Here is a 16709-nt window from a genome sequence, read left to right on the forward strand (position 1 = left end):
TTGGACAAGACCGAGCTGATGTTCATCCCGGGGAAGGGCTGTCCTCACCGAGACATGGCCATCACCATTGAGAATGCTGTGGTGACGTCAACTCGGACTGCGAAGAATCTGGGTGTGACCCTGGACGATCAACTGTCGTTCTCGGCTAACATCGCATCAGTGACACGGTCCTGCAGATTCCTCCTCTACAACATCAGGAGGATTCGCCCCTTCCTCACGGAGAAAACAGCCCAGGTGCTCATCCAGGCTCTTGTCATCTCCCGCCTGGACTACTGCAACTCCCTCCTTGCTGGTGCTCCGGCATCAGCCATCAGACCTCTGGAGCTTGTTCAGAAAGCTGCGGCTCGTCTGGTGTTCAACCGCCCCAAGTTCTCCCACACAACTATCCTTCTCCGTTCTCTGCACTGGCTCCCCGTAGCGGCTCGCATTCAGTTTAAAACCCTGGTGCTAGCCTATAGAGCAGTGAAAGGAACAGCTCCTTCTTACCTCCGGGTTTTGGTCAATGCCCACACCCCTGCCCGACCACTCCGGTCTGCCACCTCGGGGCGACTGACTCCCTCGCCACTCAACGGTCCTTCTGGTCGATCGACACGGTCACGACTTTTTTCTGTTCTGGCCCCACAGTGGTGGAATGAACTTCCCACTGATGTCAGGACAGCAGAGTCACTGCCCATCTTTCGCCGCAGGCTGAAAACCCACCTCTTCAGGAAACACTATCCTTCCTCTTTGCCTGGCCTACTTGTTGTTAACTAGTTGTACGAACTCTTGTTTTATTCTTGTATTGTTTTATTGGATCTTGTTTAGTCGATACACTTATTTGTTTTAGCTCGTGCTCATTTGATTTTGCCATTTTTGTCTCATCTGTTTAAGAAAGTAGGTAGCTGATATATTGCACTTTTACCTTAGCGCTAGGTATACTCTTGGTTGCTTGTTTTTGCAGGAAATGTACTTAAAACTTCTGGTGATTAGTAGTTTTCGTTCCCTACCTATGTTGAATACACTTATTGTAAGTCGCTTTGGATAAAAGCGTCTGCTAAATGACTGTAATGTAATGTAATGTAATGTGTGTGTTTGTCATCTCACCCATGTTCCAGGTGCCGATGAAGACAGAGATCATGTCAGGTTCATCCTGGTTGGAATGTTTGTTCTTCATGAGCTGCAGCAACTGACAGAATGCCTCCCGCTTCTACACACACACACACACGCACACACACACACACACACACACACACACACACACACACACACGCACACATTAGCTGTGTGGTGTAAAATGCCGTAAAGATCATTGTGTTCTATCTACGGTATGTTTGAGAGGTTGGTCACTTCTCGCGTGTGTGTGTGTGTGTGTGTGTGTGTGTGTGTGTGTGTGTGTGTGTGTGTGTGTGTGTGTGTGTATCCAGTGTTTTACATTGCATGTATTAGCATGTTTCGTGTGCAGGTGTGTTTCTGTGCATGGCTGCACATGTGCATCCATGGGTGCTAAATATAGCGCCTGTAGCATGTGTGTGTGTGTGTGTGTGTGTGTGTGTGTGTGTGTGTGTGTGTGTGTGTGTGTGTGTGTGTGTGTGTGTGTGTGTGTGTGTGTGTGTGTGTGTGTATAAGCACTCCACTGTGAAGCCGAGTATGTTCAATCTGTGTAGTGATGTCTCAATGTTCTCTGATATAGCAGCAAATACCCCTGATATTGTTGTTGTTGATGAGAATAACAGAGAGGTTCTCATTCTAGAGGTTGGCTGTACGTTTGACCACAGCCTAGAAGAAGCCTTTATAACTAAAGTGTTGAAGTATCAACTGCTAGAGCAGACCATGTCGCAACTGGGCTACAACTGTAAACTTTTAGTTTTCATATTTGGCAGCCTGGGCCATGTTCATAAGCTCGTTGTTAGAGGCCTTCAGATGGCTGGTCTCTCAAAGAGAAAAGCCAAACAGCTAGCAAAATATTACTCAGTGTCAGCTATCATTGGCAGTCGCGCTATTTGGAAACGGCGCTGCTATTTGTACCCTTAAGCTGTATACTGACTGTTTGGCCCTACGTGTGTGTATAACTGTAACTGTGATTGCCTTTGTCGGCAGGTATGCCGTAGTAACCCACAGTGTCAAACTGCACTACTAGTATTTGTGTCCTTTAGACCTTGTATTTATGTGGACATAAATAAAGAATTCAAATGTGTGTGTGTGTGTGTGTGTGTGTGTGTGTGTGTGTGTGTGTGTGCGCACACCTTGGCGCTGGCAAAGATGAAATCTTTCCTCTGACTCTTGTCTTTCTCCTTCTCAAACACGATGCCCAGTTTATTCTGCACCCGCTGAGACTTGATCAACTGACGAACTGATGGAAAGAGAGTGAGAGAGACAGAGAGAAAAGGCGAGTGGGGGGGGGTCTTAAACTTCATTACGGTCTAGTAAACACTAAACAGGTCCTAGGATTTTTCATATGGTTGTTATAATTTTACATTTGCATCAGTTGTACTTTGTGTATTTTACATTCAAAAAGTGCTTCATGAATCAAATATATGTATATAATATACTATATAATCATTATTAATAACACATCATGTGAGAATAGAACAGTAACTTTTCTGTGACCTACAGTATACAGCCATGGTTCTCAAAGTGGGGTCCGGGGACCCCCAGGGGTCCTTGAGTGGGTTCCAGAGGGTACCCAGATAAATGTTGGATAGCTAGTAACCAAATGGACCCTTATGTTGCTGTAGCTCTGAGAGTGTACAAATGGAACCAAATGTACCCGTAAGGGTCTATTTGGTTCCATTTGTACACTCTCAGAGTTATGGTGGTACGTGGTCTAATGCAGGGGTTCCCAAAGTGGGGTCCGGGGACCCCCAGGGCCCTACATGCATCAGCTATTTTCCAAAAATCTTGATATTCTTTCAAAATGTTTGAATATGTTTTACATTCTGAACTCTTTTCAGATGGGGGGGTCCGCGCCAAATCCGCATTCATTTAGGGGTCCTTGACCTGAAAAAGTTTGAGAACCAGTGCTATACAGGGTTTCCATGCATAGTTTAATATATTCGGGGACATTTTTGTGTGCGTGCGTAGTATGTGTGAGAGGTCAAATTAGGCCGGTCATCTACAGCTTTGGACGTTTTTTATGACAGAAGCCGGAAAATATCCTCTCCGGACATTCGGCCTGGATGTCTTTCTCTCTCTCTTGTCACACATCACACTTTAAAATCTCAATATGACCACGTGTGTGTGTTTGTATTACTATACTTGCGAGGACCAAGTATAGTAGAATTTGAAGAAATCTACATTGTGAGGACCGTTCTGGTCCTCACAAGACAAATGGCTGTTTTATAGTAAAAAAAAACATTTTTAGAGATACGTTTACAGAAAAACATTCAGGTTAGGATTAGACATTTAGGTTTAGGGATTGGAATTAGAGTTAAACATGATTTATACTTAGTTGCGCGCCAGTGTCATGCACCGAAAAACAGCCGATCTATAAGCTCACAACGTGTCGCACTGCGACACGTTGTGGGCTTGTAGATCTGCTGTTTTTCGGCTTTAGGCTTACGGTTAAAACTGCCAAAATATATGTATTTTTAAATGACATTCATAAAATCGCTTTCCTAAAGCGTTGATGTCCTCACAAGTATAGTAATACAAACATGTGTGTGTGTGTGTGTGTGTGTGTGTGTGTGTGTGTGTGTGTGTGTGTGTGTGCGCGTGTGTGTTCTCACTCTTGTCGTGTGTGTAGGTGGTCCAGTCCTCCTGACTGTCCTTCATCTTCTTCATCACCACTAGTCTTCCTCCCTCCACGTCCACAGACAGCGTGTGTTTCTGACTCTTGCCGATCTTCGTCAACTCCGCCAAGTAGACGTCTAACTTCACCTGGGTGGTGGAAAGAGAGAGAGATGAGTTACACACACTGCTGGTGTGTGTGTGTGTGTGTGTGTGTGTGTGTGTGTGTGTGTGTGTGTGTGTGTGTGTGTGTGTGTGTGTGTGTGTGTGTGTGTTGGAGCCAGACTAAAATATTGTTTTTTAAAAACAGCAGATGTAACAGACTCAGGGTCATCTATTTTTTAATCTGAATTGATTCGAAATGACTGATTTTGCACTTTTGACAAAATATCTGTCAAAACAATGGGTAATCGGCCGTCTAGGACTCCCCACAATCGGACCGGCAACAGACCTAAAAATCTGGCATAGGTCGGGCTCTAATAATGTGAGCGTGTGTATGAGAGAAAGCATGGGAGTCCAATAGGCTCTATTCACAGCAGCCATATCATGAAGACATTCACAGGTGTTACCAATGATACTAATGAAGGCTCTGTTCCATTCTGGTCAAACAGAGTCAGGGTTGCTGATATTGTGCATGTAGGCTCACTGGAAACACTCTGCTACACCAGTGGGTCTAAAGTTGGGGTCCAGGGACCCTCATGGGCTTCCAAATAGCCCCTTACGGGTGTGTAACTCTGAGAGTGTACAAATGGAACCAAATGGCCCCTTGCGGGTGTGTAACTCTGAGAGTGTACAAATGGAACCAAATGGACCCGTAAGGGTCCATTTGGTTCCATTTGTACACTCTCAGAGTTATGGGGGTCGTGGAAACCACTGTGCTACACTAAATGGAACAGAGCCTTCATTAGTATCATTGGTAACACCTGTGAAGGAAGTGATAATATGGCTGCTGTGCATAGAGCCTATAGTGCATGCAACTATACTGTTGTTGAATGCAGGTCAGGCCATACCACCACCTCGCCACCAGGGGTCTCCGTTTTCAAAAGTAGTGAATTTCAAGGCATTTCTTTGCTATCACAGTGCACATTCATCTAAGCATTGGAACAGAATACACTTTCATAGATACTCGTTTAAAACTGTCAAAGATCACAGGAATCGCAAAAGAGACGGTGCCATGTTCCTGGAACGTCCGCCGTTTGACAGGACGTGACTGACAGGCAATTTGTTCGAAGCCGGATAAAATCAGCTGAGATTTCCGTTCTGCGGTGCGTTATCAGGCCTTGTGGCGAGCGGGTCGTTAAGAGGATTAATCTGTTGCCTCTCGTTATCTCTCATCTCTCTGCTCTTCTCAGCAACATTCTGTTTCCTCTACAAACAGGAAGTAGCTGAAAGGCGGCCACCGCCACGCTATCAGTACCTACTGCCTCGTCTAACACGTAATGATGACCCCCTTGTTCTCCACCTTCATTACACTTTCTCTTCTTCTCTCTCCCCGCCTTTTCACCATGCTTCCTCCCTATCTCCCTCTCCGCTTATTCACCTTTACATGATCTTTTAGTCTCATTTTTAGATTTGAGCTAAAAAGCATTATTTTACACTTTGGGCTATTGAAAAATAGCAGATATACAAGCTCATAGCGCGGCACCGAGTGCCGCGCTATGAGCTTGTAGATCTGCTATTTTTTTACATTCGTGAAAATGTGTGCAAATCTTATAATATATATATATTTCTAAAGGGAACATTTTTAACTCAAATCTTTGCTTCTGGGGGGTCCCTGGAACAAAATATTTTGATGGGGGTCCGCAGCCAAATACATATAATTTTGGGGGTCCTTGACATGAAAAAGATTGAGCACCACTGATATAGAAACATAGGTTTTTGAGAAAACTGTTGAGATTTAGGAGACACGTACAGTAGAATCGGCTTCAGGTCTCAATGGGTTAAACCACGGTAACCCTGGCTTCCGTATTTTCATCAAAAATAATTATAAAAAAAATCAAACCTTTCCAAGATTTGCCAAAACTTTTCAGAATTCTTCTGAAAATAGCCGATCTACACTCTCGTTGTGAGCTTGTACTGCAGTTCGGCTAACAGGACTTAAGCGGTTAACCTAACCCACCCAAATCTCTCTCTCTCATACACACACACACACACACACACACACACACACACACACACAGGAAACAGGAGATAGCTCCTGACCTGTGGGCCACATGGCTTGAGAAGCATTAGTTCCCAAGGCTTCTCTCTCAGCTGTGTATCAATGGCTCATCTGTCACTACAGTGCAAAGGGAACTAGTCAGTGATTTGCTTATGAGTCAACTGTCTGAGGGGGGGGGGGGGGGGGCGGGGGTGTCAGAGGTCACGGAGTCATCGGGTTAGAGAATCCCTCAGGGTCTGTAGCGCTGTGTGAACTCATTGCCTCATTCTTTTTCTTTCTTTGGAAGTTCCTCCGACACGAGTTGATCTCAGAACTGACGCACGATTGTCACTAGCGTAAGGGGGGGGGGGGGGGGGGGGGGGGGGGGTGTAACCAATCACATGCGTGAGTCTGTTGCAATACGCTGTCATGCACTCATATCTGTGCCCCTGTCTCGTCAAACCACTGATATGGCTCCAAAACTCAATTGCAGCCAAAAAAACAAAACAAAAAGTCAAACGGTCAAGCCAGGCCACTGGAGGTTGATTTTAATGTACCGTATGAGGTCACAGGAAATACATCGCCGCAAACATTCCTCCCCCCCCTCCCCCCCCCCACCCCTCCGTCGTTCCACATCGACTGTGATGAAAGACTTCCTGGAAAGAATTAAGGGACGGATGACATCACATCCTTACAATAGCAATCACGTTCTGTCCAGAACGTGTGAGATATAGCATACTGAAGAGTAGTACTACAGCCGCACTGGTTCCCAAACGTAGGGCCGTGACCCATTTTAGGAACCCAATTCTAGTTGCGTATAGATGGCCGCATGAGGCATTGCTGCATGCTGGCCTGGCTTTCTGATATCGTCCTTAATCTGAGGAAATGGGGAAAAAAGATTCCGTGTTCCAGTGGATTTAACCCATTGAGACCTGAAGCCGATTCTACATGTCTCCTAAATCTCAACAGTTTTCTTAAAAAACGTATGTTTCTATATCAGTGGTGCTCAATCTTTTTCATGTCAAGGATCCCCAAAATGATATGTATTTGGCCGCGGACCCCCATCAAAATATGTTGTTCCAGGGACCCCCCAGAAGCAAAGATTTGAGTTAAAAAATATTCGCTTAAAATATATATATATATTCAAAGATTTGCACACATTTTCACGATTTTTCAAAAATAGCAGATCTACAAGCTCGTAGCGCGGCACTCGGTGCCGCGCTATGAGTTTGTATATCTGCTATTTTTGAATAGCCCAAAGTGTAAAATAATGCTTTTTAGCTCAAATCTAAAAATGACACAGTTCCAGGTCTTAATGGGTTAATGTAGTTATTATTTAGTCACAGGCTCTTGTCAATACTTTTCATTGGTTAAATATTTATAAAAGCCACATATGAACTAAATCACTTTCAAAATAGTTGAAGTGTGACGTGTTGTGGGGCATTAATTTACACAAAGTTCAAATATGGAGATACAAGGTTTCTGACCGACAGTGACGATATGATCAAAACAGAGATTTTTCCCAGTGGTTGACTCATCCTCCACATATCAAGTGTGACAACAGTGTTTGTACGGCTTCCCTGGGACACTTGGGTTCACTTTCATTTCTCTGTCACTCTAGCTTGGTTTAAGGTTAAAGAAAACTCGCCGCATCACCGAGTAGATGACCAAGAAATTCCCAGCAGAGGCAGGAACAAAAAAACAACTTGAGTCCCAAATCAGTTTTTAGTCAAGTCAAGAGCCTAAATGTAGAGTACCAGGTCAAGTCCATGTCAATTTAGTCATGCCCATGTAAAGCATCACATTTAAATGTAAAAAAAACAAAAAAACAAAAACAAATGAGACCAATACCAGTATTAACATAAAAAATATCTTAAATAACCTCTAAACCAGTGGTTCCCAACCTTGTTTTTCCCTTGGAGCCCCCCTTATTACATCTGACAAAAGCTGAGACCCCTCCACACGTACACACACACACACACACACACACACACACACACACACTTAATCCTTATATATACCGTAGTTCTCTTACAATGTATAGAAATTGTTGATCTAACAATGCGTTGCAATATGACACGTGAGCTTGTAGCATTTTTGAAAACATTAAAAACATAAATAATTGTTTAACATGTTTAACATTTCTAAAAGTCAAGCCTCAAGTCACTAGCAAATTCAAGGTTCAAGGTGGTCTTTATTGTCACATTGTTTTATAGAACTGTAACTTGAATCAGACTTGATGCCAAGTCACATGACCTGAATCCGCACCTCTGACCGCAGTATAGGGCTGTGTGTGTGCGTGCGAGCGTGCGTGCGCGCATGCGTGCATACCTCAAATGCCTGTACAGGGATGGCTTTGCTGTGACGTGTGGAGAGAGGAACCGGGGAGCTAGGAGAGGACAAACTCATGTCCTGGAGAGCTTTCAGAGCCTAGAGAGAGACAGAGAGAGGAAGACAGGCAGAGAGAGAGACAGAGAGAGGAAGACAGGCAGAGAGAGAGACAGAGATTATTATTATTATTATAAGACAGGCAGAGAGAGAGACAGAGAGAGGAAGACAGGCAGAGAGAGACAGAGAGATGAAGACAGGCAGAGAGAGAGACAGAGAGAGGAAGACAGGCAGAGAGAGAGACAGAGAGAGGAAGACAGGCAGAGAGAGAGAGTCGTTAGCAGCAAGGAAACCATTTACGTTTCCTCCTTTTGATTAAGGAGAAGCAAAAGGAGGAGGAGTCAATGACATCACATTGTGCAGTGGTACAAACAAGCTATCCCTCAGGAGGGAGAGGGGCTTTGTTCCAATCGCAAATCATATGAACTGGTGCAGCAGAGTAGCCCTGCCTGATGCCCAGAAGTATAATATCTCCCTTGAACAGAGGGGATTCCCCTTTGTGTGAACGGTAGATGCTTGTTTTTCCCAATGCGGTAGACCCGGGTTCAAATCCAGGTGGTTACATTGGCGCCGTGATCAGGGTGGGGGTCAAAGGGGGTGAATGCAAGAGTAGCCCTGCCCATAGAGCTGGTCACTTCTTATAAATACCTGGGCATTTGGCTATAGATGCCAAGCTCTTATTTAAGGTTCATATCGAGAACCTAATAAAAAAAATTAAGAGGACAACTAGGTTTTCTCTATAGAAACAGGTCCTGTTTTTCTTTTTCCAGCAGAAAGACTATAATTCAATCTGTAATAATGTCTGTTTTTGACTATGGAAATATATTGTATATGCATGCTTCACTCTCCACACTGAAGCCTCTTGAAGCAGTCTACCACAGTGCCCTATGTTTTATTACTGGCGATGATTATCTCACCCATCACTGTATTTTATATTCTTTGGCCATCTCTCGCAGTGCATAGAGAGCAACATTGTATTTCATTTATTTATGTATTTATTTATATTTATTTATGTATTTATATATATATATATATATATATATATATATATATATATATATATATATATATATATATATATATATATATATATATATATATATATATAATCCTCGCTTTTGAAACCAAAGGTTACTGGACATTCAACACGTTCACAAACACACATTAGATATACCAGTCCACGTAAGAGCAGTGAACAAGGAAAGACTGCTTTCATGTATTATGCTCCACACAAATGGAACAAACTTCAGGACTCTCTGAAACTGGTGCGATTGGTCTCAATTTAGACATTCAGGGTGCTTCTCGAGGACACACTACATAGTAACTGCACCTGCTTCATGTAACTCTATGTTTATTTTCATTTGTGACACTGTAATATGATTCAAATGTGTGTTATTGTTTTTCATTATGTATGTATTGTATTTTATATGCTGTCATCAGGGCGTCCTTGAAAAAGAGAGCTTGCTCAGTGGCAATGAGATAGGGAAAGGAAAGGGGAGGGGGATTTACTTTTCTACATTCACCCAGGAGATAGACATCTACTGGGTGAACGCTCAGACGGCCTTTTTGATAAGTGCTCGGTGGGGAGCCATTAGGGCATTGGTTCTCTAAGTGGGGTCCGGGGACCCCCAAGAGTCCTTGAGGGGGTTACAGGGGGTCCCCAGATAAATGATGGATAGTTAGGAACCAAATGGACCCTTATGTGGTTGTAACTCCCATTTGTACACTCTCAGAGTTATGGTGGTCCGTGGTCTAATGCAGGGGTTCTCAAAGTGGGGTCCAGGGACCCCCATGGCCCTGTATATATCAGCCATTTTCAAAACATCTTGACATTCTTTGAAAATGTCTGAATATGTTTGAAAAAGTTCACACCACAAATCTTGTATGGGGGGGGTCGTTGTTGGCACAAAATATTTTCAGATGGGGGTCCGCAGCCAAATACACATTAATTTAGGGCCTTGGTTCTCAAAGTGGGGTCCGGGGACCCCCAGGGGTACTTGAGGGGGTTCCAGGGGGTACCCAGCAAAATGTGTAAATATAGCATCAGAATAATTATGACCTTTTATACTTTGGCTATTCAAAAATAGCAGATATACAAGCTCATAGCGCGGCACCGAGTGCCGCGCTATGAGCTTGTAGATCTGCAATTTTTGAAAAATCGTGAAAATTTGTACAAATCTTTGAATATATATATTTTTAAAGCGAACATTTGTAACTCTAATCTTTGCTTCTGGGGGTCCCTGGAACAAAATATTTTTAGATGGGGGTCCGCAGCCAAATACATATCATTTTGGGGGTCCTTGACATGAAAAAGTTTGAGAACCACTAATTTAAGGGCCCTACATGAAAAGGTTTTGAGAACCAATGCATTAGGGGATAAGTGACTTACGGTGACATTTTGACACATGTAGATGGACGAGCCGAGGGTTGAACTGGTGACCCTTCTGGTTACCAGATGACCTCTCTACCCACTCAGCTATGGCTGCCCCAGGAGTTGCAGCGAAAACCTTTTATCAAATGGGTGGAACTGTCGCAGTGGATGTATTATAGATACATGATGTGTTATATAGCCTCTGTGTGGTATTATAGCCTCCGTGTTAAGTTCCATGTAGAAACAGGCCCTGTTTTTTGTATAAAAGGTTTGGGTGGGCGGTACTAGCATGGCATGGCCAGACTAATATGTATTTCCAAGCGGCAAATAAAAAAAATGCCTCTGGTGATGAACCCGCCCCATATTTGCATCAGTGGCGCCGGCGCCTGTTTTATTAATGGACACTGTGTCCCCCTACTATTCAGTCCAGCCAAAAAATAACAAAAAAAAACGTTTTAAATGTTTTTTTTTATAAATAATAAAACCAGTCCAGTCCCCCGCACCTCGCGACCACTGCGAGCGCGAGGCGAACCGAATTAACCGAATTATCCCCCCCAAAAATCAAAAAACCCACCCGAAATAACCCAAAAATGATCGCGCGTGCGGTCCACATGCACGCGCGCGACGTGTCCCTGATGTGTCCCCCCAGGTCATATTCCGTTCCGGCGCCCCTGATTTGCATACTGGGCCCTGATTGGTCCCTCACTGAGCGGTGCCAGAATAAATCTGCCGAGGGCAAAAACTAATTTGTCTGGTTTCCAGGCTAGGGCGGTACTGCTTGGAAATGCAACAAGAGGTGAGATTCTAACCACTCAAACCTGATATACTTCGTTGACCGGGGTCCCCCAGGGCTCCACACTTGACCCCCTCCTTTTCATCCTCTACACCAAATCTGTGCTGAAAATAACAGATCTACACGCTCGGATTGTGCAAGCTTGTCGAGAGGCTATTTCCGACTTATGTTTACCCCAAAATAGTGACGCTAGGGTTTACAGTAACTCAAAATGAGCCAGTTGCTGGGGAAAAAAGGAAGGTGACTAAAACAAAAATGTGTGAGACGTGGCCAGGCATGTTTGGTGCAACAGTAGACGCCCCCCCCCCCACCACCACCAACGGTTCCCAGACGTTTTCTTCTCGAGACCCAAAAAGATACATTTGGTGTCTCCCGCCGGGGGCCCAAACTTACAAAAAGTACATTATGAATTAATTTAGCACCGATCTACAAGCTAAAAGTGTGTCCCAATGTGACGTCCTCTCTCTCCTCCTCCATGCGCTGTTGACCCCTGGGCCCCAGACAGAGGCGGGGTCCCAGCCTGGAGCACTCATGCTAGGCTACAGATGCAGCCAGCGGGAGCTCTGGACAGATGATCCATCATAAAGATAGGGTTATCTAAACACTAACCAACAGCTGTGTGTGTAAAAGAGACAGAGACAGAGAGAGAGAGAGAGAGAGAGAGAGAGAGAGAGAGCGAGAGAGAGAGAGAGATTCCAACCAACATGCAGTGCAAAAAAATTGCCCTTGTGCATGGACCCATTTTTCCGCAATTTTTACTACGAGTTGCACTCCAGATTTTGCTGTGTTTAGTATACATGGTTGCATGCACTGTCTGTACCTTCTTTTCTATGGAGGACAGCAGGTCTTTGAGAATGGCCAACTTGGTCACCAGGTTCTCCAGCTCCTGGTCTCCACCTTGATTCACAGACTGATGGAAAAAACACACACACACACACCCGCACCCGCGCGCGCGCACACACACACACACACACACACACACACACACACACACACACACACACACACACACACACACACACACACACACACACACACACACACACACACACACACACACACACACACACACACACACACACACACACACAAATTATAGATTGGAGCGGAGCTAGGAAAGACAAGTCTAGCCTGAGTTAGGGCATTAACAGAATAATCGAATATTCGAATATTCGACTATCAAACCGACTATTCGATTATTCGATAAAAATAAAAAAAAATAAAAACTTTTTATTTTTTTTATTTTTTATTTTTTTATTATTTTATTTTTTATAATCAAATCGATTAATCGAATATTCGAATACTTATAGGTCGAATAATTCGAATACTAAAAATCACTATTCGTGAATGCCCTAGCCTGAGTTACACCGTACCATGGTATGATCTGGCAAGAATAGCCGATCTACGACCTATCTATAACGCGATGTATCATGACACGTTGTGAGGTTGTAGCACGGCCGCTTTTGTCATTTGACGGAGTATAAATTAGGCATTAGTTATCATGTGACATCGTGTAGCAAACAGGGCCATCATCAGGAAGACATAAAAACTAACAAATGACGGAAGTAAAAGAGAGAGGGGGGGGGGGGGGGGGGGGAGTGCTCCAAAAACAAATGACATCAGATGCAGACAAAGGTCACAAGTCTGATTCAAGGACACCAAGGAAATCCTGAGCAAAGTGGAAGTTAAAAGGGTCTCGCTTCATTGCTACATAACAGATCAACCTTTGCTGCTCTTTTTTCCCGCTACACCTATAACACTTTGCCAAAAATAGCCGATCTACAAGCTCACAACGCCTCGCAGCGCGAGGCGTTGTGAGCTTGTAGATCTGCTATTTTGGGCTAAAGTTCTCCTCAGAAAAGGGATGCTAGGGTTCAAGTGGTTAATGTAAAAAATAAAATCATATCACACAAAGATTTGGCGGACCCCCTGTAGTAACTCTGAGGACCCCCTGGGGGTCCCGGACCCCCTGTTGAAGACCCCTGTTCTATTTATTTATTTATTTGTCTCTTTATTTGTACACTGGTTTTATGACTGTCTATGTTGTTGCATGCAATGACTACAGTGATTTTTATTTAGTTATAATAGAATAACATGTGTTATCAGTTAGATACTATACCCATGTTATTATTATTTATTTTGGGACCGCAATGGAATTAAGTCTTTCGACTTTTTGTGCTATCCGTATATTTTCTACTGTACCATATGCACCTTGGTGAATTGTATCGTGAATTTATCGAATAAATGAACTCAAGTAAAAAATAATCAGGCCCGGATTAACGCACAAGCTCATGGGGCTGCATCCTGGGGCAAGGGGCTCCATGTGATGTCGGTGGCAACATGTAATGTTCCAGACTAACACAACTTATGAAAGGTTTCAGGTTATGGAAGGTTCTGGGTTACCTTTCAAAGAGGCGCCCCCCCCCCCCCCCCCCCAAAAAAAAGCTCACAGCTGTCGTTTTGGTCTTTGGCCTCCATTGTTGTAGACATTTGAATAACAACGCTCTATTATGCTTGCAATAACGTTTGTTTTCAGTATTTTCATGCTCTGTTACAGAGGTCCTCAATGTGGGGCCCGGGGACCCCCAGGGGTCATTTAAAGGGCTTCCAGGGGGGGCCCCAGCTAAAATGACTGATAGTTACTGAATGACCCAAATGGACGCTTATGGGTTTGTAACTCAGAGAGTGTACAAATTAAACCAAATGTACCATTACGAGTCCAATTGATTCTATTTAACTCTCAGAGTTGAATTGACACTGAGGGTTTTACATTTTAACCCATTTAGACCTGGAACGCATCTGTGTAATTTTTTGATTTGAGCTAAAAAGCATTATTTTACACTTTGGCTATTCAAAAATAGCAGATATACAAGCTCATAGAGCGGCACCGAGTGCCGCGCTATGAGCTTGTAGATCTGCTATTTTTGAAAAATCGAGAAAATGTGTGTAAATTAATATATTTATATTCTTTTAAAGCAAACATTTTTAAATCTTTAAATCAAATCTTTGCTTCTGGGGGGTCCCTGGAACAAAATATTTTGAGATGGGGGTCGGCGGCCAAATACATATCGTTTTGACATGAAAAAGTTTGAGAACCACTGATGAAGAAACATACGTTTTTCAGAAAACTGTTAGGATTTAGAAGACATTAGTAAGAATCGGCCTCATGTCTTAACTCATTGAGTGCCACAATCCGTCAAATCCGTCACGTGGCCTGACGCCCAGAGCGCCACGATCCGTCAAATCCGTCATAAAAAAAATTTCAAAATAAAAAAAAAATTCAAAATAAAAGTTTTTTTTTTTTTTTTTTTGGGGGGGGGAAAAACATGTTCAGAACCCAAGATATGATGATTTGAAGATTTGCTGCTCCATCCACTCCTTGTTTAACCTATAACTTAAAAAGGCTGTATCTCGCTTCCTAAGCACTTTTTTTTTACAATGAATTTTGGCTGTGGCACTCAGAACCAAAATTCCATTAACATGAATAAATAAGTTTGGCACTGAATGAGTTAATGGGTTAAGAGAGAGTAGAAAGATGATAAGGAGTGACCGGTCCCGGATCGGATTCAAACTCAGGATATCCGGAGTTACGCGGTCATCGCGCCAAACGGGGTCAAACCGCCCCGGGATGCACGAAGGTCAACTTTTCTCAACACCTGATATTGTTGACATCATTTGCCTAGACACATCCCGGGTCTGGAGCTTCGGTGCGACCACTATTTATACGAGCGATTCGTTGGAGACAAGAGAGAACACGGCCGTGTTTCTTCTAAGCCCCGTGTGTACAACAGAAACAGGAAGGGAAGACAATGGCACGTCATGTGACTGTTTACAGATGCAACAGAGAGCAACGCCAGTCAGAGCAAACACGGAAAAGGGAAGAAAATACACAAATGGACACGCAAAATACGACCAAAACCCATGCATGTGGGTCAGTGAATACACACATACGGTACACACTACACACACAATTTGTAGCCCAAGGATAATGATAGCACAGGATATACTGTGTGTGTGTCTGTCTGTCTGTCTGTCTGTCTGTCTCCAGGAACTGTTATTCTCTCCTGGAGACAAAGAGCTCTTTCCTCATGACCCCAATGTACTCAGGAGCACTGTGTGTGTGTGTGTGTGTGTGTGTGTGTGTGTGTGTGTGTGTGTGTGTGTGTGTGTGTGTGTGTGTGTGTGTGTGTGTGTGTGTGTGTGTGTGTGTGTGTGTGTGTGTGTGTGTGTGTGTGTGTGTGTGTGTGTGTGTGCGTGCGTGCGTGTGCGTGTGTGTGTGTGTGTGCGCGTGTGTGTGTGTGCCACGTCTGCCTATAAACTCTGCGGGGCAAATTCACAAAAGGACTGTGTGGTTTTGCCCCCACTGAACCCATGCAAATAACACGAAAACAAACCTTTTTATTCTACAAAGTAGCGGTGTGCCGATATATCGTCCCGCGATATATCGCGATACCTTTTCGTGACGATATGTATCGTTTTGGGGGGAAAAAATATTGTTTTGAAATTATTACGATTTTTTACAATCATAATAATCAGGCATGCAAACAGCCCCGAGATGAAAACGGTGACACACTATTGCCCTATTTGGATTCAAAACGGCTATTGTAGCTGAAAAGCTACAAGTTTGCATGTCTGAATAATGCAAAAACAGAATTATTTGTTTGCATATTTGCTTTTTTTCTCCCCCATATATTTTCATAATAAAAAAAGTGCGTATCGTATCGTATCGAAATCGTATCGAAGTTGTGAGCCCAATATCGTATCGTATCGTTTGGTGAAATTAGTGTATCGGCACACTCCTACTAAAAAGGAATCTCTATATCTTTTATTTGCATCTCAGAATGTGTCAGGTGTGTCCAGACTTGAGTACAGAAGCTTTCAGCCTGCAGTGTCCTGGCCTGTCTGGTAAACCATCCCGGTTGTCTATAAACCTACTGTTTTTGGGGGGTAATTTGACAACGAATAGAACAATTCTAATTAGAAGCCGCGTCAGAATAATACTTGCCCAATGCCCACACACATTTTGATGTTACCAAAACAACAATTCATGTTAAGATAATAAATAAGGAATGCCACTATGTTCATTGACACATTATTAACAACACATTGTGTGCCAAAAACGACTATAGTCGTTTTGCGTGTGTGCGACTATAGTCGTTTTTTCAAATCCAACTGTTGAGTGCCAAAAACGACTATAGTCGTTTCTTTGGGGGAAAAAATAAAAATAAAAAGTTTTTTTTTTTCACACAGAACCATAGATAACGTGTTCCAAAGATTTACTGCTCCATTCACTTCCTGGTTAAAGTATTTGG

At 43.4% G+C, this 16709-nt stretch overlaps 1 protein-coding gene across 1 annotated transcript in view; it reads right to left on the reverse strand.

The window, feature by feature from the left end:
* inppl1a (inositol polyphosphate phosphatase-like 1a) overlaps window positions 1–16709 on the reverse strand; it is a 73379-nt gene that overhangs the window by 22539 nt on the left and 34131 nt on the right. The window contains exons 7-11 of the mRNA XM_084065489.1: window positions 12218–12307; window positions 8177–8275; window positions 3705–3855; window positions 2223–2329; window positions 1084–1186 (exon numbers count right to left, since the gene is read on the reverse strand). Coding sequence (XP_083921615.1) covers window positions 1084–1186; window positions 2223–2329; window positions 3705–3855; window positions 8177–8275; window positions 12218–12307 — 550 coding nt within the window. The remainder of the gene's footprint in view (window positions 1–1083; window positions 1187–2222; window positions 2330–3704; window positions 3856–8176; window positions 8276–12217; window positions 12308–16709) is intronic.

Source organism: Gymnoscopelus microlampas (genome assembly GCF_963454915.1).
Source record: "Gymnoscopelus microlampas genome assembly, chromosome: 8".
NCBI lineage: Eukaryota > Metazoa > Chordata > Actinopteri > Myctophiformes > Myctophidae > Gymnoscopelus > Gymnoscopelus microlampas.